The 21,982-nt window shown below is 63.9% G+C and overlaps 1 protein-coding gene and 1 long non-coding RNA gene across 2 annotated transcripts; both read right to left on the reverse strand.

Annotated features, from left to right (window-relative positions):
* Window positions 1-2,288: 2,288 nt before the first annotated feature.
* SLC4A1 (solute carrier family 4 member 1 (Diego blood group)) lies at window positions 2,289-21,886 on the reverse strand. Its single transcript, XM_061367911.1, has 22 exons — window positions 21,833-21,886; window positions 17,699-17,790; window positions 17,493-17,589; window positions 16,250-16,313; window positions 16,037-16,137; window positions 14,916-14,989; window positions 14,553-14,730; window positions 14,341-14,476; window positions 14,005-14,143; window positions 12,788-12,863; window positions 12,147-12,331; window positions 10,968-11,178; window positions 9,273-9,476; window positions 8,997-9,145; window positions 7,615-7,809; window positions 6,265-6,432; window positions 5,981-6,070; window positions 5,713-5,879; window positions 5,350-5,603; window positions 5,093-5,262; window positions 4,824-4,997; window positions 2,289-3,337 (listed from the first exon to the last, which is right to left on the reverse strand). The coding sequence occupies exons 2-22, from the start codon at window positions 17,714-17,716 to the stop codon at window positions 3,257-3,259; spliced, it is 2,931 nt and encodes a 976-aa protein (XP_061223895.1). The 5' UTR covers window positions 17,717-17,790; window positions 21,833-21,886; the 3' UTR covers window positions 2,289-3,256.
* Window positions 19,413-20,525, reverse strand: LOC133220060 (uncharacterized). The gene is made up of 3 exons (XR_009727631.1): window positions 20,149-20,525; window positions 19,980-20,105; window positions 19,413-19,851 (listed from the first exon to the last, which is right to left on the reverse strand). It is a non-coding gene; the product is annotated as an uncharacterized LOC133220060 (long non-coding RNA).
* Window positions 21,887-21,982: the final 96 nt, after the last annotated feature.

Consider the following 21,982-nt stretch of genomic DNA (forward strand, 5'->3'; position numbering starts at 1 on the left):
CCGACCTTGGTACCTGGGTGCTACCGGCTGCAATGGGCTCTGGCTGCCCCCGTGCTGCCGCCGACCTGCGGCCGTGCCACGCTGCCGGAGCTTGGCACTGGTGCGGTACCGGCTGCTCGCACCACCGCTGAGCCCCGGCTCTCCACGTGCTACCGGCCAGGCCGGCGCAGGCAGCTCCACGGGCACCCGCAGCCAAGGGATGGGGAGCGGGAAGCGGTGAAGACCCCCCCAGGGGTGCGGGATGAGGGCTGGGAACGCAGGAATGCGGGCTGCAGGAACGGCCGAAAGCCGGGGGGGTGTTCACCCCTGTTTCTATGTAAGACATTAACACATATGGGTGCAATGGACCCCCCTGCAGTGATTTGGGGGTGATGGGGTGAGCCCAGCTGTGCAAGGGGGTTATCCCCAAGAGAAGGCTCAGATAGTTGCACCAAATATTTCACACCCATCACATGAAAATCGTCAGTTTGAAACTTTTAACTTGGTTTTTGGAACCAAAACCCCGGGGGGGGGGGAGGGGAGGTGCCAATGTGCTGCAGTCCCAGGGCCGCACAGCTCCCCCCCACCCTTGCAATGTGGTTGTGGGGATTTTGCTGCCTCTGGGGACCCCAAAGGCTTGGAAACCCCCCCCCTCCCCAACACTGGGGACCCCTCCAATGCGCACCCCAAACACATCCTCGCTGCTCACCCTATGTGCAGGCAGCCATAGGGGTGCAGGCAGCCATAGGGGTGCAGGCAGCCATAGGGGTGCAGGCAGCCATAGGGGTGCAGGCAGCAGGGCAGAGATACAAAAGAGCTTGACCTAAATTCCACCCCCCCCCCGCCGCCCCAGCCCAGGCTGGATCTCATGGCAGTGACCTCGCTGTGCTCCCAGGGAATAAATCCCTCTTCCCAGTGTGGCCTTGGGCTGAAAACCCCAGCCATGTGCTGCTGTTCCCAGCAAGCAAGAGCTGGCTGCAGTACTGGACTTGTAAACCCAATGGGATGTATCCCAGCCCCATGGAGAGACTCTGGGGGCACGCCTGGGGGCAGCCGCAGGCACTGACCCCGATGCCTGCCCCATGGCACACAGGAACATCCCTTCCCACGGCCCCGGGGCCAGTGTATTCCATGAGGAAGCACCATCGGCTGCTCCCATTAGTGAGATTATGGGTAATTGGGGTCAATGTAGAGCCGGGGTTAGGGTTAGGGTCCCTGGCAGGCGGCTCAGTGTGTGTCCCCCACATGGACACAGTCACAGCCATGGGGCTGGCAGGAATGGGGCAGTGCCATGGGGTGAGGGGGGCTGAGCATCCCAGGGATGCCAGGATGCAGCTGTGGAGAGCACCCCAAGAATAACTTTGGGGAGCATCGTTGGGAGCATTCCAGGATAGCTGTGATGGTTGTGGGGAGCATCTGGGGATGGCTGCAGCAGGCACCCTGGGATGCAGCAAGTGTACTGGGATGGCTGTGGGGGAGCATCACTGGGAGCACCCTAGCATGCCAGGATGCATCACGTATCCAGGATGGCTGCAGAGAGCATCCCAGGATGGCCACATAGAGCAACTGGGGATGCCAGGATGCAGCAAGCATCTGGGGATGGGGAGCATCCTGGGATGACCATTGGGAGCATCCCAACATGGCCATGGAGAGTCAGGGGATGGCTGCAGTGATTCCACAGGGTGCCAGGATGCAGCAAGCATCTGGGGATGGGGAGCATCCTGGGATGACCATTGGGAGCATCCCAAAATGGCCATGGAGAGTCAGGGGATGGCTGCAGTGATTCCACAGGGTGCCAGGATGCAGCAAGCATCCTGGGATGCCATGGCAAGCATCTTGGTGCAGCTGCACTGAGCATCCTGGCATGGGGACACCCCCCCCCCCAAATGTGCTGTTTTGGGGTAGCAATTAAATGAGGGACACCCTGCTCCCAGCAAATCCCAATGGAAAACAACCCCAATTCCTCTTGGATTTTATTAATTTCTTTATTAAAGCCTCATACAGAAGGGGGGGGGAGGCGAAATAACCCCCAAAGCTCACAACAAGAGTGATTTCAGACACATAATAAAACTAAACCAACCCAAACATGAGGCAGTGCTTCCCCCCCCCCCCCGATTTTGGGGTGTCCCCCCTTGATTTATACCTAAAGGAGTCAATTCACAGCCTGACCGGTTGCTGGATCCAGGGCAGGAGCATCCTTTGGCAGGATGCAGGAGCAGGGGGATGCTTGGCCTGTTTGGGAGCAATCCCAGTGGGAACAGGGAAAGAGGCAGGCAGCAAGGAAGGGAAAAATCAAGGAAAACTGCACAATTGAACTATATATATATATGTGGAATGCTATCAAATAAAAAGGAATGGTGCTACCACTAAATCATGAGTGAAATGACACTGGTGGACTGGTCCATGGAGTTTAGGCCCTGACCAGGATCCTTTAAATCAACTCTTCTGGAATATACTAACATTCCCTATGGATTCTCTCTGGTATATACACACACACACGCACACGGGGGCACAATCAGCAATAAATTACAGGCTCCCCCCAAACCCAGCATCAAATATACAGAATCCCCCCTTGCAGCACACGTGGATTTGGGGTTTTCCTCCTTTTTCTATCCCTTTTTAAGGTGCTTTTGGTGGATTTGTGTTTGGTTTGGGGGAGTTTTCCTGCAGAAGCATCGTGGGATGGTTTTGGGGTGATTTTAGCGTGGTTCTCTTCATTACATGTATAAACCCTCTGGCTGCATTATGTACATCCCAACCCTGGGAGATGCTGGGAGCGCAGCGGAGCTGCCGGATGCTCTCACTGGAGCAAGTGATGGGATAAAGGGGGGAAAAGGGCTCTGTGGGCTCTGTCCCGTGCTCATTAGCACTGGAAGTTCATAGGGAAAGAGGGATCAGGGCATGGGGGTCCCCAGTGAAGGGAATGGGGGAATCCCATTGCAGATCCACCCCTGCTGCATTGCCCCATCCCTGAGGGCTCCAGCGTCTTCCTCCGGCTCCTCTCCCTGTGCTTGGTGCCCGGTCACAGCCCCAGTGTGGCCTTGGGGCCGGGATGGGGCACCTGTACCATGGGGTTGGGGCGGCCCATGGGACCAGCCTGTTCCCCCATGGGGAGCGAGGGGCGGGTGAGCTCACACCATCCAAAGTGTATCAAAAACAGGCAAAAAAGGGGGGAATCCATCCAAAAGCTCCATTCACAGCGGGAATGCGGGACCCCAGGTCCCCCAGCACCCAGGGTGGCAGCAGTGGGGGTGCGGGGCCGGGGGGCAGCGGGCCCTTAGCTGGGCATCTGCACCTCGTTGTACACGTCTGTGCCCTCCACCTCCTCGAAGGTCACCACAGCATCGTCTGCATCCAGCTGGAGACAGGAGAGGGCGTTGGGATGGGGACGTGGATGGGGATGGGGATGGGGATGGGGACAAGGAGGGAGTGGGGAGGGGTCAGGAATAGGGGCAGGATTGAAGGCAGGGGCAATGACAGGGATGGAGGCTGAGGTGGGGCTGGGATAGATATGGGAATAGAGGCGGGGATGAGGATGGGGATGGGAATGGGGCAGGGACAAGTATGGAGCTGTGGACAGGGATGGGGATGGGCAGGGGAATGGGGACAGGGATGAGCAGAAGGGATGGGGATGGACAGAAGAATGGGCAAAGGGATGGGGAGAGGGATAAGAATGCGGCAGGGACAGGAAAGGGCCACGGATGGGGATGAGGATGGAGATAGGGATGGGGATGGGCAGAGGGATGGGGACAGAGGGATGAGGATGGAGATAGGGATGGGGACAGAGGGATGGGGATGAGGATGGAGATAGGGATGGGGATGGAGAGGGATGGGGTGGAAGGGATGGAGGGATGGGGAGGATGGGGATGGGGATAGGGATGGGGACGGGATGGGGATGGGATAGGATGGGAAGGATGGGGATGGGATAGGATGGGATGGGGATGGGATGGGGACAGGGATGGGGATGAGGATGAAGATAGGGATGGGGATGGGACAGAGGGATGGGGATGGGGATGGGCAGAGGGTTGGGGACAGAGGGATGGGGATGGGGATGGGCAGAGGGTTGGGGACAGAGGGATGGGGACAGGGAAAGGTATGAGGATGAAGATAGGGATGGGGATGGACAGGGGGATGGGGACAGGGTTGGGGATGAGGATGGAGATAGGGATGGGGATGGGGACAGAGGGATGGGGATGAGGATGGAGATAGGGATGGGGATGGGCAGAGGGATGGGGACAGAGCGATGGGGATGGGCAGAGGGTTGTGGACAGAGGGATGGGGACAGGGAAAGGTATGAGGATTAAGATAGGGATGGGGATGGGCTGAGGGATGGGGACAGAGGGATGGGGATGGGGATGGAGATAGGGATGGGGATGGGCAGAGGGATGGGGACAGGGATGGGATGAGGATGGAGATAGGGATGGGGATGGGCAGAGGGATGGGGACAAAGGGATGGGGACAGGAATAGGGATGAGGATGGAGATAGGGATGGGGATGGGTAGAGGGATGGGGATGGGCAGAGGGATGGGGACAGGGTTGAGGATGAGGATGGAGATAGGGATGGGGATGGGCAGAGGGATGGGGATGGGCAGAGGGATGGGGATGGGCAGAGGGATGGGGACAGGGTTGGGGATGAGGACTGAGATAGAGATGGGGATGGGCAGAGGGATGGGGACAGAGGGTTGGGGACAGAGGGATGGGGACAGGGATGGGGATGAGGACTGAGATAGAGATGGGGATGGGCAGAGGGATGGGGACAGAGGGATGGGGACAGAGGGATGGGAATGGGCAGAGGGATGGGGACAGCCCCGCGGTGGCCCCCAGCCCGTGCCGGGGCTACGTACACATTTGAGCTCGATGTCCCGGAAGATCTTGGGCAGGAGGAAGCGCCGCAGGGGCACAGTGAGGATGAGCACGAAGGGCAGCGCCAGCGAGGCCGGGGTGGACTTCACCACCCAGAGCAGCACCAGCACAATGATCTGCGTGAAGGTGAAGAGGTGCATCCGCCACGTCTTCACCTGCGGGACCAGGAGCACAGCGGCGTCAAAGGGGGGGTCCAGCAGCCATGGGGGAGCGTCTTTGGGGAGCCCCAATAGGGGGCAGCCGCACTCACCCGGGTGACGTAGGGCTCGTCGGGGTGGTACTTGGGTGGCATCAGCAGGAGCAGGATGCGGTCAAAGAGCTGGATGCCGAAGAGGGAGGTGACGCCCATGTAGAGGAAGATGCCGAAGAGCACGGAGAGCGGGATGTACTTGAGGATGGGCTCCATGAGGATGGAGACGCCTGCGGAAGAGGAGGAGAGGTTGGGGGCAGCCCCCAGGGGCACCCAGCCCTGCTTTGCCCGTGCTGGGGACCCCGTCCCCTGCTCACCGATGAGCACGGCCACCAAGAGGCCACTGATGCGCTGCTCCTTGACCTCCAGGATCTGGGATTTGTCGCCGGGAGCAGTGGCTTTGCTCATGACGGTGAGGGCGTTGGCGTGGGTGATGGTGCGCACCGTGGTGGCGCTGAGCCAGGGCATGCCGAAGAGCGCGGCCAGGCCCCCCATGGCCACGATCAGCAGCAGGTCCAGGTGGAAGCCGGAGCCCTTCACCAGCTTCCTCTCGGGCTTGCTCACGATGAGGCTGTTGGGAACGGAGGGGATGAGGTGGTGAGAAGCACCCTGGGGACGTCCCCTCCATCCCCATCCCATTGGATGCTCCGTCCCGCTCCAGCCCCATTCCCGGTGCTCACGTGGTGATCTGCGTCTCCAGGAAGATGAGGATGAAGACGAGGAGCGCGGGCACCACGGAAGCGAACATCATCCAGATGGGGAAGGTCTTCTTCTCGCCCATGGGGTTGATGAACCAGCCCCGGGCGGACGAGTTGGTGACCTCCAGCCCTCGGGGGACTTTGAGTTTCTGGATGGGAGCAGAGACGGGGCAGTGAGGGCACAGGGACGAGCACCCCGCTCCGTGCCCCCTCGCTGGGGACACCCCCAAACCTCCCGCTGCGCCCAGACCTGCGTGTACGTGTCCTTGATGAAGAAGTCGGCCAGCGCCATGATGAAGATGGAAATGGGCACCCCAAAGTCCCCGATCAAGCGCCGGGCCTGTGGCAGGGGGATGGACACCGTGACCATATTAAACCCACCTGTGTCCCCCCCCATGCCCCCCATCCCATCCCCACCAGCAGCAGCTTCAAGCAAAGGGCTCTGCAATGAGTTTGTGGGGTCTCAGCCAAGGACCCGCACACCCTGCATGGGATATGGGGCCACCCCCGTGTGCCCCCCCTTCCCATGCTCACCCTGCCGGGCAGGAAGGCGCTGTTCTTGAACTTGCGGAGGAAGAAGGCCAGGAAGAAGGTTCCGGCCATGAGGACGAGGGACAGCAGCGCCGTGTTGGGCTCCGGCACGCCGGGCTGCACCTCGTCCTGCACATCGTACCGGCGCGAGAGGGGATGCGCCTTGAAGATCTGCGGGGGGAAGGAGAGGGTGAGGGTGGGATCCTGCTGGGGGTGATGGGGGGGCTCCTGCATCCCTCTGGGGATGCTGGTGTGGGTGCGCGCCTGGTGCACCCCAAGAGTTCACAGCTACAGGTTGGTATAGGGGAGATTCAGAGCAGCCCAAGGAGGAGGACTTGGGGGTGCTGGTCAATGAGAAAATGAACATGAGCCGGGTTCAGTGTGCGCTTGCAGCCCAGAAAGCAACCGTATCCTGGGCTGCATCCAAGGGAGTGTGACCAGCAGGTCGGAGGAGGTGATCCTGCCCCTCTGCTCTGCTCTCGTGAGACCTCACTTGGAGCATTGTGTGCAGTTCTGGTGTCCTCAACATAAAAAGGACATGGAGCTGTTGGAACGAGTCCAGAGGAGGCCACGAGGATGCTCAGGGGCTGGAGCAGCTCCTGTATGGAGCCAGGCTGAGAAAGTTGGGGCTGTTCAGCCTGGAGAAGAGAAGCTGCGTGGAGACCTCAGAGCAGCTTCCAGTGTCTGAAGGGGGCCTATAGGGATGCTGGGGATGGGCTCTTCATTAGGGACTGTAGTGACAGGACAAGAGGTAATGGGTTAAAACTGAAACAGGGGATGTTTAGATTGGATATAAGGAGGAAATTCTTTCCTGTTAGGGTGCTGAGGCACTGGAATGGGTGCCCAGGGAGGTTGTGAATGCTCCATCCCTGGCAGTGTTCAAGGCCAGGTTGGACGAGGCCTTGGGTGGCATGGTTTAGTGTGAGGTGTCCCTGCCCATGGCAGGGGGGTTGGAACTTGATGATCTTTAGGTCCTTTCCAACCCAAACTGTTCTATGATTCTATGACTCTAAGATGCTATTGACCCTCCTGGCTGCATGAGCACACTCATCACCTTTCCTCCATGCTCCCTCAGGAACAGGGCACAATGGGGACAATGAGGCTGTGATGGGGTTCAGGGTGGGATGGAACCTGTGTCCTGCCTGTCCAGCACCAGAGATGTCCCTGTGGGCCCCCAGTGTGCATGGGGTGGCACCGTTCCCACCGGGAAAGGGCTGAGCCAGGGCAAGGGGAAGGAATCAGCCTGGGCTTCACCTCCCTGAGCCCAAATCCCCTTGGGAATGGGGAGGAGAGGGGCTCCGTCCCTCCTGCTGGTCCTATGGGTGCTGAGCACAGGGTGCCCCCCGCACGCACCGTGACGAGCTTGGAGAAGGTCTCGAAGATGAAGATGAGGGAGATGAGGAAGGAGAAGATCTCCTGGGTGTAGCGGGACAGGTACCGCACCAGGAAGCTGCCCTCGCAGGCCACCACCACCAGCACCAGCAGCACGAGCCAGAAGCCAATCCAGACCCGGCCCACGATGTACTCCAAGCCATTGGCACTGCAGAACTGGGCAGAAGAGAGGGCACGGCCCCATCAGCCCCCCCATAGCCTCCACTGGGGGTCCAGGGTCCCAGCTCCTCCCTGGGGGCTGGCAGGTACCTTGGAGCAGCAGGATCCCTATGGGATCACCCAGCAGCCCCCGCCTGGCATCACCCATCAGCTACGTGGCATTACCCATATGGCATCACACCCCCCATATCGCCCCTATGCCATTGCCTGTGTAGCATCATCCCCATGCCGCCCACCGTGGTCCATCACCCCATGCCCACACTGGGGACCAGCAGCAGCAGGTGGGGGGCACCCAGGGGCGCAGGATGGACCCCCCCATCACCGACCCCCAGCCCCATGGACCCCCCCACCGACGCATCCCCATCACCCCACCATGGACCCCCCCACCACCCCCCCACCCATGGACCCCCATCACCCCCCCCAGCCCCATGGACCCCCCCTACCCAGCCCCATGGACCCCCCCCATCACCCCCCCAGCCCCGGGGACCCCCCATCACCCACCCCGGCCCATGGACCCCCCCCATCACTCCACCCAGCCCCATGGACCCCCCCATCCCCAGCCCATGGACCCCCACCACCCCCCCACCCATGGACCCCCCCATCACCACCCAGCCCAGGACACCCCCTCGACCAGCAGCAGCGGACCCCCCCATCCCCCAGCCCCATGGCCCATCACCACCCCCCAGCCCCATGGACCCCCCACCGCCCAGCCCATGGACCCCCCCATCACCCATCCCAGCCCCATGGACCCCCCCATCACCCCCCAGCCCCATGGCCCCCCCCATCACCCTCAGCCCCATGACCCCCCCACTCCCCTCCAGCCCCATGGCCCTCCCCACCACCCCCACCCCCATCCCCCCATCACCGACCCCCAGCCCCATGGACCCCCCCCATCACCCCCCCAGCCCCATGGACCCCCCCCCATCACCCCCCCCAGCCCCATGGACCCCCCCATCACCGACCCCCAGCCCCATGGACCCCCCCATCACCCCCCCCAGCCCCATGGACCCCCCCATCACCGACCCCCAGCCCCATGGACCCCCCCATCACCGACCCCCAGCCCCATGGACCCCCCCCCCATCACCCCCCCCAGCCCCATGGACCCCCCCATCACCGACCCCCAGCCCCATGGACCCCCCCCATCACCCCCCCCAGCCCCATGGACCCCATGTAGAAGGTCCCACCGAGTAGAAGGCTTCCTCAAAGACCAAGAGGGGCCCCGAGAAGCCGATGACGAGCAGGGGCTGGGCGCTGAGGATGCTGAAGAGCACACACTGCACACAGGTGGAGATGAGCAGCTCCGACACCCCCATCATGCCCTTGGTCTTCTCACCTGGGGGGAGCAGAGCCAGGAGGTGCTGGGTTAGGGGGTGCGATGACCCCCGCAAGAGCATCCCCATGGGGCAGGAGATGCTGCTGCAGGCGGGAGCACCCCAAGCCCAGCCCATCCCCATCATTACTGAGCAGGCCCCCGAAGGTGACAGCGGGTGACAGCGCCGCGAAGTAGATGAAGATGACAGCGGCCAAGCACTGGGGGCTCAGGAAGTCCTTGATGTCGCTGAGGTACTTGGGGTACCGGCGGCGGATGTCCCGCACCAGCCCCCCGAAGGGCCGCCCGGTCCGGCGCAGGGGGTCATCGTCCTCCGGAGCCGACCCGTTCAGCTCTGGGGACACAGGAGGAGGCCATGGGGACACCCGGGTGCAATGGGGGGGTCCATGGGGCTGGGGGGGGTGATGGGGTGGTCCATGGTGGCGGGGGGGTGTGATAGGGGGGTCCATGGGGCTTGGGGGGGGGTGATGGGGGTGTCCCATGGGTCTGGGGGGGGTGATGGGGGGGTCCCATGGGGCTGGGGGGGGTGATGGGGGGGTCCATGGGGCTGGGGGGGGGGGTGATGGGGGGGTCCATGGGGCTGGGGAGGGGTGATGGGGGGGTCCATGGGGTGGGGGTGGTGATGGGAGGGTCCATGGGGCTGGGGGTGGTGATGGGGTGGTGATGGGGGGGTCTGTGGGGCTGGGGGGGTGATGGGGGTGCCATGGGGCTGGGGGGCGGTGATGGGGGTGTCCCATGGGGCTGGGGAGGGGGTGATGGGGGGGTCCATGGGGCTGGGGGGGTGATGGGGGGTCCATGGGGCTGGGGGGTGATGGGGGTCCATGGGGCTGGGGGGGTGATGGGGGGTCCATGGGGCTGGGGGGTGGTGATGGGGGGGTCCATGGGCTGGGGGGGGTTGATGGGGGGTCCATGGGGCTGGGGGGGGGGGTGATGGGGGGTCCATGGGTGGGGGGTTGATGGGGGGTCCATGGGGCTGGGGGTGATGGTGGTCCATGGGACTGGGGGGGTTGATGGGGGGTCCATGGGGCTGGGGGGGGGGGTGATGGGGGGTCCAGGGGGGGGGGGGGGGGTGATGGGGGGTTATGGTGGGGGGGGGGGGTGATGGGGGGGTCCCATGGGGCTGGGGGGGGGTGATGGGGGGGTCCATGGGGCTGGGGGGCGGTGATGGGGGGGTCCATGGGGCTGGGGGGGGGGGTGATGGGGGGGTACGTGGGGCTGGGGGTGGGTGATGGGGGGGGTCCATGGGGCTGGGGGTGGGTGATGGGGGGGGCCCAGGTGGGGGGTGATGGGGGGGTCCATGGGGCTGGGGGGGGTGATGGGGGGTCCATGGGGCTGGGGGGAGAGGTGATGTGGGGGTTCCATTGATCCTACGTTTCATGGGGGGTCCATGGGGCTGGGGGGGTGAGGGGGGGTTCCCATGGGGCTGGGGGCTGTGATGGGGGTCCATGGGGCTGGGGGGCGTGATGGGGGGGTCCATGGGGCTGGGGGGGGTGATGGGGGTGTCCCATGGGGCTGGGGGGGGTGATGGGGGGTCCATGGGGCTGTGGGGGGGGGTGATGGGGGGGGTCCCATGGGGGTGGGGGGGGGGTGATGGGGGGTTTCCATGGGGCTGGGGGGGGTGATGAGGGGGGTCCATGGGGCTGTGGGGGGTGGTGATGGGGGGGTCCATGGGGCTGGGGGGGGGTGATGGGGGGGTCCATGGGGCTGGGGAGGGGTGATGGGGGGGTCCATGGGGCTGGGGGCGGTGATGGGGGGGGTCCATGGGGCTGGGGCGGGTGATGGGGGGGGTCCATGGGGCTGGGGTGGGTGATGGGGGGCTCCATACGCAGGTCTTTGAGGGGGTCCTCGATCAGCGGCGCCTCCGGGGGCCGGTAGCGGCGGCGGAGCAGCTCCTGCTGCAGCGGCACCAGGCTGCGGAGCAGCGGCTCGCTGGGGGTCTCGGTGGGGGGCACCACGATGCTGGCCTCCAGGAAGTCCTCGACGCCGCGGACCAGGTCCTGGCGCCCGTCGGCCAGGTAGGAATCACGGCGGAAGACCTGAGGAGGGCAGGGATAGGAGTGGGAATGGGGATGGGGGGTATGGGATAGCAGGGGAATGGGGATGGGGGTATGGGATAGCAGGGGAATGGGGATGGGGCGTATGGGATAGCAGGGGAATGGGGATGGGGGGTATGGGATAGAGGGGAATGGGGGGATGGGGGAATGGGATAGAGGGAATGGGGATGGGGGTATGGGATAGCAGGGGAATGGGGATGGGGGTATGGGATAGCAGGGGAATGGGGATGGGGGGTATGGGATGGGGGGTATGGGATGGGGGGTATGGGACAGGGGATATGGGATGGGGGGTATGGGATAGCAGGGGAATGGGGATGGGGGGTATGGGATAGCAGGGGAATGGGGATGGGGGGTATGGGATAGCAGGGGAATGGGGATGGGGGGTATGGGATAGCAGGGGAATGGGGGTATGGGATAGCAGGGGAATGGGGATGGGGGGTATGGGATAGCAGGGGAATGGGGATGGGGGCAAGGGACCACAGGGGAATAGGGATGGGGGGTATGGGATAGCAGGGGAATGGGGATGGGGGCAAGGGACCACAGGGGAATGGGGATGGGGGGTATGGGACCACAGGGGAATGGGGGTGGGGAGTATGGGACAACAGGAGGTGATGGCTTGGACATGTGGGGACACATGGGGACAAGGGGACCTCAAGGGGCATGGGCTCCACAGGGGAGCATGGGGCTACAGGGACACAGATGTGTGGGGATAGGAATGCGTATGGACACAGGGACCAGGGTGCATGTGGAGATGGGGACATGGGGACGGGGGTGCATGTGGACATGGGGACCCTGAAGGATGGGGCCAAGGGGACACCGGCATGGGGACAGCAGGGCCATGGGCACAGAGAGGGACCTGCCCCAGTGAGAGGGTGCAGCCCCAGGGGTGGCGGTGCGGGGATGCTCGGGGGGGTGGCACCATGGATGCAGTGGTGCCGGCTGCGCCGTACCCGCTCGGCCATCATGGTGGCCACGGCACGGCCGATCTCGTGGTAGCTGCTGTGGGGGCTGTCGGGGCCCAGGACCACGAAGAGGAAGCGGACGGGCAGGGACACGTCGAGGACGCCGTCCAGCATCACCGCGGCCTTGAGGCGCACGAAGGCCAGCGTGGGCTGGTCCAGGAAGGCTGCGCAGCCTGGGGGGAGGATGGGATGGGATGGGATGGGGGTCACGGGGGGTCTGGACACATGAGCACGGAGACATGGGGACAACAGGGGATGGAGGCAGGGGGACAGAGGCATGGGGATGTGAGGGGATTGGATAGGGGCAGAGGATGTGAGGACATCGAGGCACAGGAGCACAGGCACATGGGAGCACAGGGACATTGGGGCAGGGGGGACACGGGAGCACAGGAGGGTGTTGAGATGGGACGTGAGGACAAGGGACATGGGACGGGCACAGAGAGCAGCAGCACTGAGCAGGCCGTGGCGAGAGCTGCGCATGGGGAGAGGCAAAAGAGGTGCAAGCAAGTGAGCGAGCAGGAGTGAGGGGCAGACACCAAACCCACCCTGTGCGCCCCAACCCTGCACCCAGCACCCTGGCCCCCAGCCAGCCCCACTGCCCTGACCCCCACTGCCCGCTGAGCACTCACCCACAAGGACCAGGGTGGCCTCTGCATCCTCAGGGATCTTCTCATGGAGCTGGGGTCTGCTGGCCCCACTAAGGCTCTGTTGCAGGCAGAGCAATGGCAGGGATCAGCCAGGCAGCCTTGGGGACTGTCCCCTGCATGGTCCCCCCACCCCTTGCGTGTCCCCATCCATGTCCTTCGTGTCCCTATCCATGTCCTGCATGTCCCCATCCATCCCTTGCGTGTCCCCATCCATCCCCTGCGTGTCCCCATCCATCCCCTGCGTGTCCCCATCCATGTCCTGCGTGTCCCCATCCATGTCCTGCGTGTCCCCATCCATCCCTTGCGTGTCCCCATCCATCCCCTGCATGTCCCCATCTATGTCCTGCTTGTCCCCATCTACGTCCTGTATGTCCCCATCTACGTCCTGCATGTCCCCATCCACGTCCTGCATGTCCCTATCCATGTCCTTCATGTCCCCATCTACGTCCTGCATGTCCCTATCCATGTCCTGCATGTCCCTATCCATGTCCTGCGTGTCCCCGTCCAAGTCCTGCATGTCCCCATCTACGTCCTGCATGTCCCCATCCATGTCCTGCGTGTCCCCATCCATGTCCTGTGTGTCCTCATCCATGTCCTGCGTGTCCCCATCCATGTCTTGCATGTCCCCACCCATCCCCTGCATGTCCCTGTCCATGTCCTGCATGTCCCCGTCCATGTCCTGCATGTCCCCGTCCATCCCCTGCATGTCCCCATCCATGCCCTGCATGTCCCCATCCATCCCGTGCGTGTCCCCATCCATCCCCTGCGTGTCCCCATCCATGTCCTGTGTGTCCCCATCCATGTCCTGCGTGTCCCCATCCATGTCCTGCGTGTCCCCATCCATGTCCTGCGTGTCCCCATCCATGTCCTGTGTGTCCTCATCCATGTCCTGCGTGTCCCCATCCATGTCCTGCGTGTCCCCATCCATGTCCTGCGTGTCCCCATCCATGTCTTGCATGTCCCCACCCATCCCCTGCATGTCCCATCCATGTCCTACATGTCCTCATCCATCCCCTGCAAGTCCCTATCCATGTCCTGCATGTCCCCATCCTTCCCTTGCATGTCCCCATCCATCCCCTGCGTGTCCCCATCCATCCCCCGCCTGTCTCCACCCTTCACCCCGCCCCGCCGCACCCCGACCCCTCCCCGCCCGTGCCCTGACCCCGCACCGCTGCGCCCACGCCCCCGGCCCCTCTCGCCTGCTCTCCCCCCAGCCTGCGCATCTCCAGGGGCTGCTGCTCCCTCAGCAGCGGCTGCTCCGTGTCCGGCCGCCCCGTGCCCGAGCGCTGCAGCTGCGCCGGCGGCAGCGTCCCCGTCGATTCCGCCTCGCTGGGGTGCCTGGGGCAGCGGAGGCGGTGTCAGAGGGACCCCCAGAGCCCCAGGGGAGGCTGGAGCCCCACAGCGGGCGGGGGGCAGAGCCCGGGCACAGAGGGGCTTTGCCACCCGGTGCCGGGCTCCAGGGGGGAAGCACTGGGGCTGGATCCAGCCCAGACACGGGGGTCCCCCTCCCATGGGGCCATCAGCCGTGGCCGTACTTGTGCTGCAGCAGCAGCGTCCTCAGGATGTCCTCGCTGTCCTGCGGCTTGATCTGCCCCTCGTAGATCATCTGGTCGATGAGGACATGGGCGATGGCCGGCAGCGAGGTGGCCGCCACGTCGAGGAGCACGGCACCTGCAGGGACAGCACCGTCACCGGCCGGGCGGCACCAGGACCCCGGCGCCTCCCCGGCCCCATCCGGGGTCCCCACCTTTGGCCAAAGCCCGTCGGACCTCCAGGAGGCTGCGGTAGGTGAGGAAGGAGAGATGGGGCTGGCCCCAGTGCCCGGCTTCCTTGAAGTCCTCCTCCAGCTTGAGCCAGTGCCCGGCCTCCATCCAGCACAGCTCCTTTGTGCTGTCCATGACCAGCTCATGCAGCTCCACGTAGCCCTGCAGCCAGAGGGGGTGTCAGTGTCCCCCCACACACACCACGGACCCCAAAGAGACCCAGAGCTGCGGCTCCAGTGCCAGCATCTCCTCATGCCCTGGGGTCCCCGGGGTTTGGGGTGAGCTTGGTCCCGGGTGGCCACAGCTCTGTTCGGCCCTGGGAATGGGGGTCCCAGGGCAGCACCCACCTCATGGGTCTCCCTCCGGAACAAGGGCCTCCTGCTCCCTCCCACCTCCAGGTCCACATCAGTCACGGATACAGCTGCAAGCGGAGTCACCAAAGCATTAGGGGGTCCCTGCCCCAGCCCAGACCCCCTGGGGTCTGTTGGAGGCGTCTCCCCCCATGAACCCCCACCCAGACCCTCCTGGGGCTGTCTGGATGTGCCCCTGCCCCATTACCCCCATCCCAGCCCCGGCTGGGACTCTCTGGAAGTGTCCCCCCCGCATTGCCCCATCCCAGCCTGTGCCCCTCCATCACCGCCCCCCCTCCCCTTGCACCCCGGGCCAGGGTCGGGGTGAGAGCAGGGCTGGGGGCCGCGCTCTGCCCCATGGCCCCGCCACCGGCACAGCCCCGAGCCCGGCACAGGGACAGCGCACCCGGACCCTGGGGGCTCGAGGTGTCCCCATCCCTGCCGCTCCCTACCTGCAGCCCCCCCCGCGTTCCCCATGGCCCCGCAGGCTCCGTCCCTATAAAGCGGGGCCGAGCCGCACGCCCGGCGGCCGCCCTGTGTGCACCATAAATCCCGCAGCGATTCGCCTTTGCTGACAGTAAACACCAGCGCGGCTCCCGCCCGCCGCGGCCACCGGGGCGCTGGGGACCGGCTCTCCCCGTCCCCTTCCATCCCCGACGGGGACCAGCGCGGCCCCCTCGCTGCCCCACGGCGCGGTCCCCCCCTCGCGGGGGTGATGCCACAAGAGCCGCATCCCGCTCTGCCGGGTGCAGGGTGCGGGGCCCACGGGAGCGGGGATGCAGCACGGCCCATCCCGGTGTCACGGCAGCGCTGGCTGCGGCACGTGGGCCCGAGCCGCCCCGCACCGGCCAACGCTCGGCCCCAAGTGGTTCTTGTCCTCACCCCAAACAAAGACTTTATTTATCCTCAATCAGCGGGCGATTCCGGGCAAGCGGCAGCGGTCACCCTGCGCGGCGAGCCCTGACGCCCGGGTGACGGTCACCCACCTGCACAGGGCGGCAACGGGGATGGGAGAACCGGGGTGCGTGGCACGATGGAGGCTTGGGGTTGGGAAATGGTGGGCAATGGGAATGCCCAGGCTGGGCTTTGTGTGTCCCCCCCCCCCCGGGGTCACTCACGCTGCCCACTGCCACGGCCGCTCGCCTGTGCCGGGGGGGCCCCGGCCGCTCGCCTCCTCCCATCCAGGTCATACCATCCCCGGCGGCTGGGCAGATACTGGCTGCAAAACACACCCCGGTGGGTGGGGGGGTCAGCGCCGGGCACCCATGGGTGCTGGCAGCCTCTCGGGGGGGGGCAGCGTCTGGTCCCAGTCCCCGAAGTGGGGCACTCACCGCAGGGGTGACAGCTCCTCGGCTCGGGCCCTCCAAGCGTGCAGAGGGGACGCGGTGCCGGCCCCTGCGCAGAACAGGCGGCAGCGTTACCCTGACCTGTGTCACCCCAAAGGGGAGCGAGGTGCTGGGTGCTGGGACGTGGGTGGCAGCAGAGCTGTGGGCAATGGGAGGCTCTGGGGCACAGAGACCCCCCCACATCCCATCATCTCCCTCCCTGGGGGCTCTCAACGGTGGCCTCAAGGACCCCGGGACACCCCAGCCCTTGTGCTTGGGGTGGCACCAGTCTGTGGGTGATTGACCCCGGGGGCTGCACATCCCTGCCTGACCCCTCTGTGATAGCCCCGCTGCCTGCGCAATGCTGATGCCCATGCAACACGTGTGCAACACCAGTGCCCGTGCAGCGCCGATGCTCATGCAACACTGCACCCATGCAACACATCTGTGCAACGCTGGTGCTTCCGCAGCATGTCTGTGCCATGCTGGCACCCATGCAACCCGGTACTGATGCAACGCGAATGCCCGTGCAACACTTGCACACATGCTACTCATGCCCGTGCCGTGCTGGCCCTTATACAACACCACTGGTGCCCGTACAACATGCCTGTGCCATGCTAATATGGGTGCATAGGTGACACCCCTGGAGCTCTGGTGCCCATGCAACGTGCAACCTTGGAGCACTGGTGCCCCTCCAGTGATGGCACCCACTCTGTGCCAGTTCATGCGCAATGCCAGTGCCTGTGCAGTGCTGTTATCCATGCAGGGCCATTACCCATGCAGTGCCATTATCCATGCAGTGCCATCACCCACGCAGTGCCGTTATCCATGCAGTGCCATCACCCATGCAGTGCCGTTATCCATGCAGTGCCATCACCCATGCAGTGCCGTTATCCATGCAGTGCCATCACCCATGCAGCACTGTCACCCATGCAAGTGCTGGTGCCCATGCAGTGCTGTCGCCCATACATCGCCATCCCCCATGCAATGCTGGCTCCCATTATCCATGCAGGGCCATCACCCATGCAGTGCCATTATCCATGCAGCGCCATCACCCATGCAGCACTGTCACCCATGCAGTGCTGTCGCCCATACAACGCCATCCCCCATGCAATGCTGGCTCCCATTATCCATGCAGCGCCATCACCCATGCAGCACTGTCACCCATGCAGTGCTGTCGCCCATACAACGCCATCCCCCATGCAATGCTGGCTCCCACGCGTGCCCAGCACCCAAAGGAGCCACTCACTGCTCATCTCCCCCAGTGAGATCTGCGAGCTCTTGATGCCGGGGTCCTCGTAGCCCTCGGGGTCCAGGCTCCTCCTCATCCTCTCCTCGTAGGCCTCCTGCGGGACACAGAGAAGGGGCTCAGCGGGGACCGGCTCCCCCAGCGCCTCGCCGGGGCCGTGCCGGGGCGCAGCGGCAGAGCCAGGTTTTGGGGCCGGGTCTCCCTACCTGGCCGGGCCCCTCCATGGCTCCGGGCTCGGCCCCCGCTGCCGCCTCGCTGCGTGCCGGCAGTCAGCCCGGTGGCACCATAACCCGGTGCTCTGCGGCGACGGGCGGGCGCGGGGAGAGAAAACGGGTGAGGAGAGGCCGGGGCAGCGCCGGGTGCCCCCCCCCCGGGACGCGGGGTCCGTCCCAAGGGATGGGGCCGGGCCCGGGGCCGGACGCGGGGTCGCTCCCGCAGCCCCCGCCTGCGTAACCCGCTCCCCGCGGGAGGAGAGGTCGCGGATCCCGGGGTCCCCCGGGAAGCGGTGCCCGCCCCGGTGCCATGGGGATGGGAACCGACGTCAGGCGGCGGCGGAGCCCCGGCACCGTCCCACCGGGGACGTGGCACCGCGCCATGGCCCAGCAGGGACCACGCACACCCGGGGGGGGTCCGCGATGGACCCACGGGCTGCGGGCCCACGGGATCCCTTGTATGAGGGGAGGGGTCCCCTATAGACCCACACACATAGGGAGAACCCTGATAGACCCACGCGTATGGGGGGATCCCATCCAGAGCCATGTACGTAAAGGGGGGGTTCATATAGACCCACACACATAGGGAGAACCCTGATAGAACCACGCGTATGGGGGGGATCCCATACAGGGCCATGTAAGTAAAGGGGGGTCCATATAGACCCACACACATAGGGAGAACCCTGATAGACCCACGCATATGGGGGCGATCCCGTACAGATCCATGTACATAAAAGGGGGGGTCCCTATAGATCCACACACATAGGGAGAACCCCGATAGACCCACGCATATGGGGGGATCCCATCCAGATCCATGCACATAGAGGGGGGATCCATATAGACCCACACACATAGGGAGAACCCTGATAGACCCACGCATAAGGGGGGGTCCCGTATAGATCCATGAACACAAAAGGGGGGGTCCCCCACTGCCGTACCCAGGACCCCCCCCAAACCCGCAGAGCACTGGGGGGGGGGGGGGGCAGAAAGGGGAAACTGAGGCCCGGTTGTGCTCATTGGGACATCCCAAAGCGGGACGGTGCCAGCGCATCCCCCCCCCCGCGCCCCCCCCGCCGCTGCCCCGCGGCCGTGGGACAACCGCCAGGGGGCGCCGTTCTCACGCAGGCCGCTCACCCCCCGTGCCCCCCCCCCCGGGGCACCCCCGGGCACCCCCCATCACCCCCAAACACCCCCCCCCTCCATGCCCCCACATCGCCCCCCCCACCACAGAGCCCCCCGGGGGGGGGGTCATGGCCCCCCAGGACACCCAGCCCCCCCCCCCTTACTCCCCGCGGGGATCCCCCCATGTTTGGGGTCCGGGGGCCCAGGCTGTGCCCCCCAACACCCACCGACGGCCCCGACACGGGGAGGGGGGGGTACGGGGGGGGTGATCAGCAATGCCAGGGCATGGGGGGGTTGTGGGGAGCAGCCCCCCCAGATCTCACCAGGGTGATGCAGGAGCTCGCTCCCGGCGGGGGCCGCGGGGGCCGGCGGGGGGGGGGGTGTCCCAGAGACCCCTCCGGGGCCGCGGGAGCGGCAGCGGGGCCACGGAGCCAAGGTCCGGCTCCGGACCAGCCTCCTCCTTCCTGCCCCGCCTGGCCCCCCCGCCCGGCCCGGGGCCCCCCCCCCCCGGCTCTTCCATCGGCGCCGTGCACCGGGCTGCGCCCCGCTGATAACGGGCGGCCGGCGTCAGAGCCCGCCTGCTGCCCCCAGCCAGGGTGAGGGGCGCTGGGGTACCCCAACCTGCCCAGGGCACCCCGTGCCACACCGCACCCCATAGAGACCTCTGTAGGGTCTCTATGGCCCACACCTGAACACCGGACATCCCGTGTGCACAGTATGGGAGCCCATACCTTCTGTATGGTACATCCGTGTGCACAGTATGGAGCCCATACCTTCTGTATGGTGCATCCGTGTGCACGGTATGGAGCCCATACCTCCTGTATGGTACATCCATGTGCATGGTATGGAGCCCATACCTCCTGTATGGTACATCCATGTGCATGGTATGGAGCCCATACCTCCTGTATGGTACATCCATGTGCACGGTATGGAGCCCATACCTCCTGTATGGTACATCCGTGTGCACAGTATGGAACCCATACCTTCTGTATGGTACATCCATGTGCACGGTATGGAGCCCATACCTCCTGTATGGTACATCTGTGTGCACAGTATAGGAGCCCATACCTCCTGTATGGTACATCCATGTGCACGGTATGGGAGCCCATACCTTCTGTATGGTACATCTGTGTGCACAGTATGGGACCCATACCTTCTGTATGGTACATCCATGTGCACGGTATGGAGCCCATACCTCCTGTATGGTACATCCATGTGCATGGTATGGAGCCCATACCTCCTGTATGGTACATCCATGTGCACGGTATGGAGCCCATACCTCCTGTATGGTACATCTGTGTGCACGGTATGGGAGCCCATACCTCCTGTATGGTACATCCGTGTGCATGGTATGGAGCCCATACCTCCTGTATGGTACATCCGTGTGCATGGTATGGAGCCCATACCTCCTGTATGGTACATCCGTGTGCACGGTATGGAGCCCATACCTCCTGTATGGTACATCCGTGTGCACGGTATGGAGCCCATACCTCCTGTATGGTACATCCATGTGCACAGTATGGAGCCCATACCTTCTGTATGGTACATCCATGTGCACGTATGGAGCCCATACCTCCTGTATGGTACATCCATGTGCACAGTATGGAGCCCATACCTCCCAAGTCATACATCCCACTGCATGCTCCAGACCCCGTATCTCCTACACCACTGTAACATGCTCAGGATGGAGCCCATAGCCCCCTGCCAGCAGCTGTCATGGACTGGACTCACACCTCCTGCACCGTATATCCAACACAGCTCTACATGGAGCCCATACCCCCCAAAGGATGCATCACATGCGCTCGGGGTGGACCCCAAATATCCCACACCATCCACACAGTGGGGCTTGGTGCAGGACCTCCCTGCCATGGCAGGGGCTCACTATGGACACCGTACATCCCACACCATCCATGTACTATGGCTGGGATCCTTCCTGTCACAGACACCAATGTGGTTCAGTACAGACCCTATACATCCCACACCATCCATGCACCATGGCTGGGATCCTTCCTGCCACAGACACCAATGTGGCTCAGTACAGACCCTATACAATCCCACATCATCCATGTACTATGACTGGGATCCTTCCTGCCACAGACACCCAATGTGGCTCAGTACAGACCCTATACAATCCCACATCATCCATGCACTATTGCTGGGATCCTTCCTGCCACAGACACCAATGTGGTTCAGTATAGACCCTATACATCCCACATCATCCATGCACTATTGCTGGGATCCTTCCTGCCACAGACACCAATGTGGCTCAGTATAGACACTATACATTCCAAGCCATCCATGTACTATTGCTGGGATCCTTCCTGTCACAGACACCCAATGTGGCTCAGTATAGACCCTATACATCCCACACCATCCATGCACTATGGCTGGGATCATTCCTGCCACAGACACCCAATGTGGCTCAGTATAAACCCTATACATTCCAAGCCATCCATGCACTATGGCTGGGATCCTTCCTGTCACAGACACCAATGTGGCTCAGTATAGACCCTATACATCCCACACCATCCATGTGCTATGACTGGGATCCTTCCTGTCACAGACACCCAATGTGGTTCAGTATAGACCCTATACATCCCACACCATCCATGTACTATGGCTGGGATCCTTCCTGTCACAGACACCCAATGTGGCTCAGTATAGACCCTATACATCCCACACCATCCATGTACTATGGCTGGGATCCTTCCTGCCACAGACACCAATGTGGTTCAGTATAGACCCTATACATCCCAAGCCATCCATGCACTGTGCCCGGAGTCCCTCCCGCAGCAGGATCCCATCATGGTGCAGTACGGACCCCACACCCCCCCACACCCCCCACGCACCATGGCTGGACCCTTCCCGCACCACGCATCCATTGTGGCTCCCTGTGGAGCCCTTATCCCCCTGCCCACAGCATCTCCCACCCCACCGACAGCCCTGCAGCCCCCCCCTTTCCACCCTCCCATCACCCAGGGACACCCCAAGTGACCCCGCACCTACCCCTGGGGTGCCCTCGCCGCCAGCCGCCGGGACAGCCGTGCCCGAATGCCCTGAGTCACGCTCACCTCCCTCCTCTGCCCCCCCGGGGCCCCCCGTAAACAACGTTATCGGGGTGCAACATCTTGTGCGCCCTGCCCGCGCCCCACGGCC

The sequence above is a fragment of the Neopsephotus bourkii genome, unplaced genomic scaffold, assembly GCF_033783945.1.
Source record: "Neopsephotus bourkii isolate Nb327-2 ecotype Australia unplaced genomic scaffold, CSIRO-AGI_Nbou_v1 NB_1400, whole genome shotgun sequence".
Lineage (NCBI taxonomy): Eukaryota > Metazoa > Chordata > Aves > Psittaciformes > Psittacidae > Neopsephotus > Neopsephotus bourkii.

Coding starts and splice junctions, on each gene's coding strand:
- SLC4A1 (XM_061367911.1), bottom strand. Junction 14,731..14,915: donor TCCGGAGGGAGACCCATGAG/GTGGGTGCTGCC, acceptor CTCTGGCTGCAG/GGCTACGTGGAGCTGCATGA. Junction 9,146..9,272: donor CACCTTCGGGGGCCTGCTCA/GTAATGATGGGG, acceptor TGCTCCCCCCAG/GTGAGAAGACCAAGGGCATG.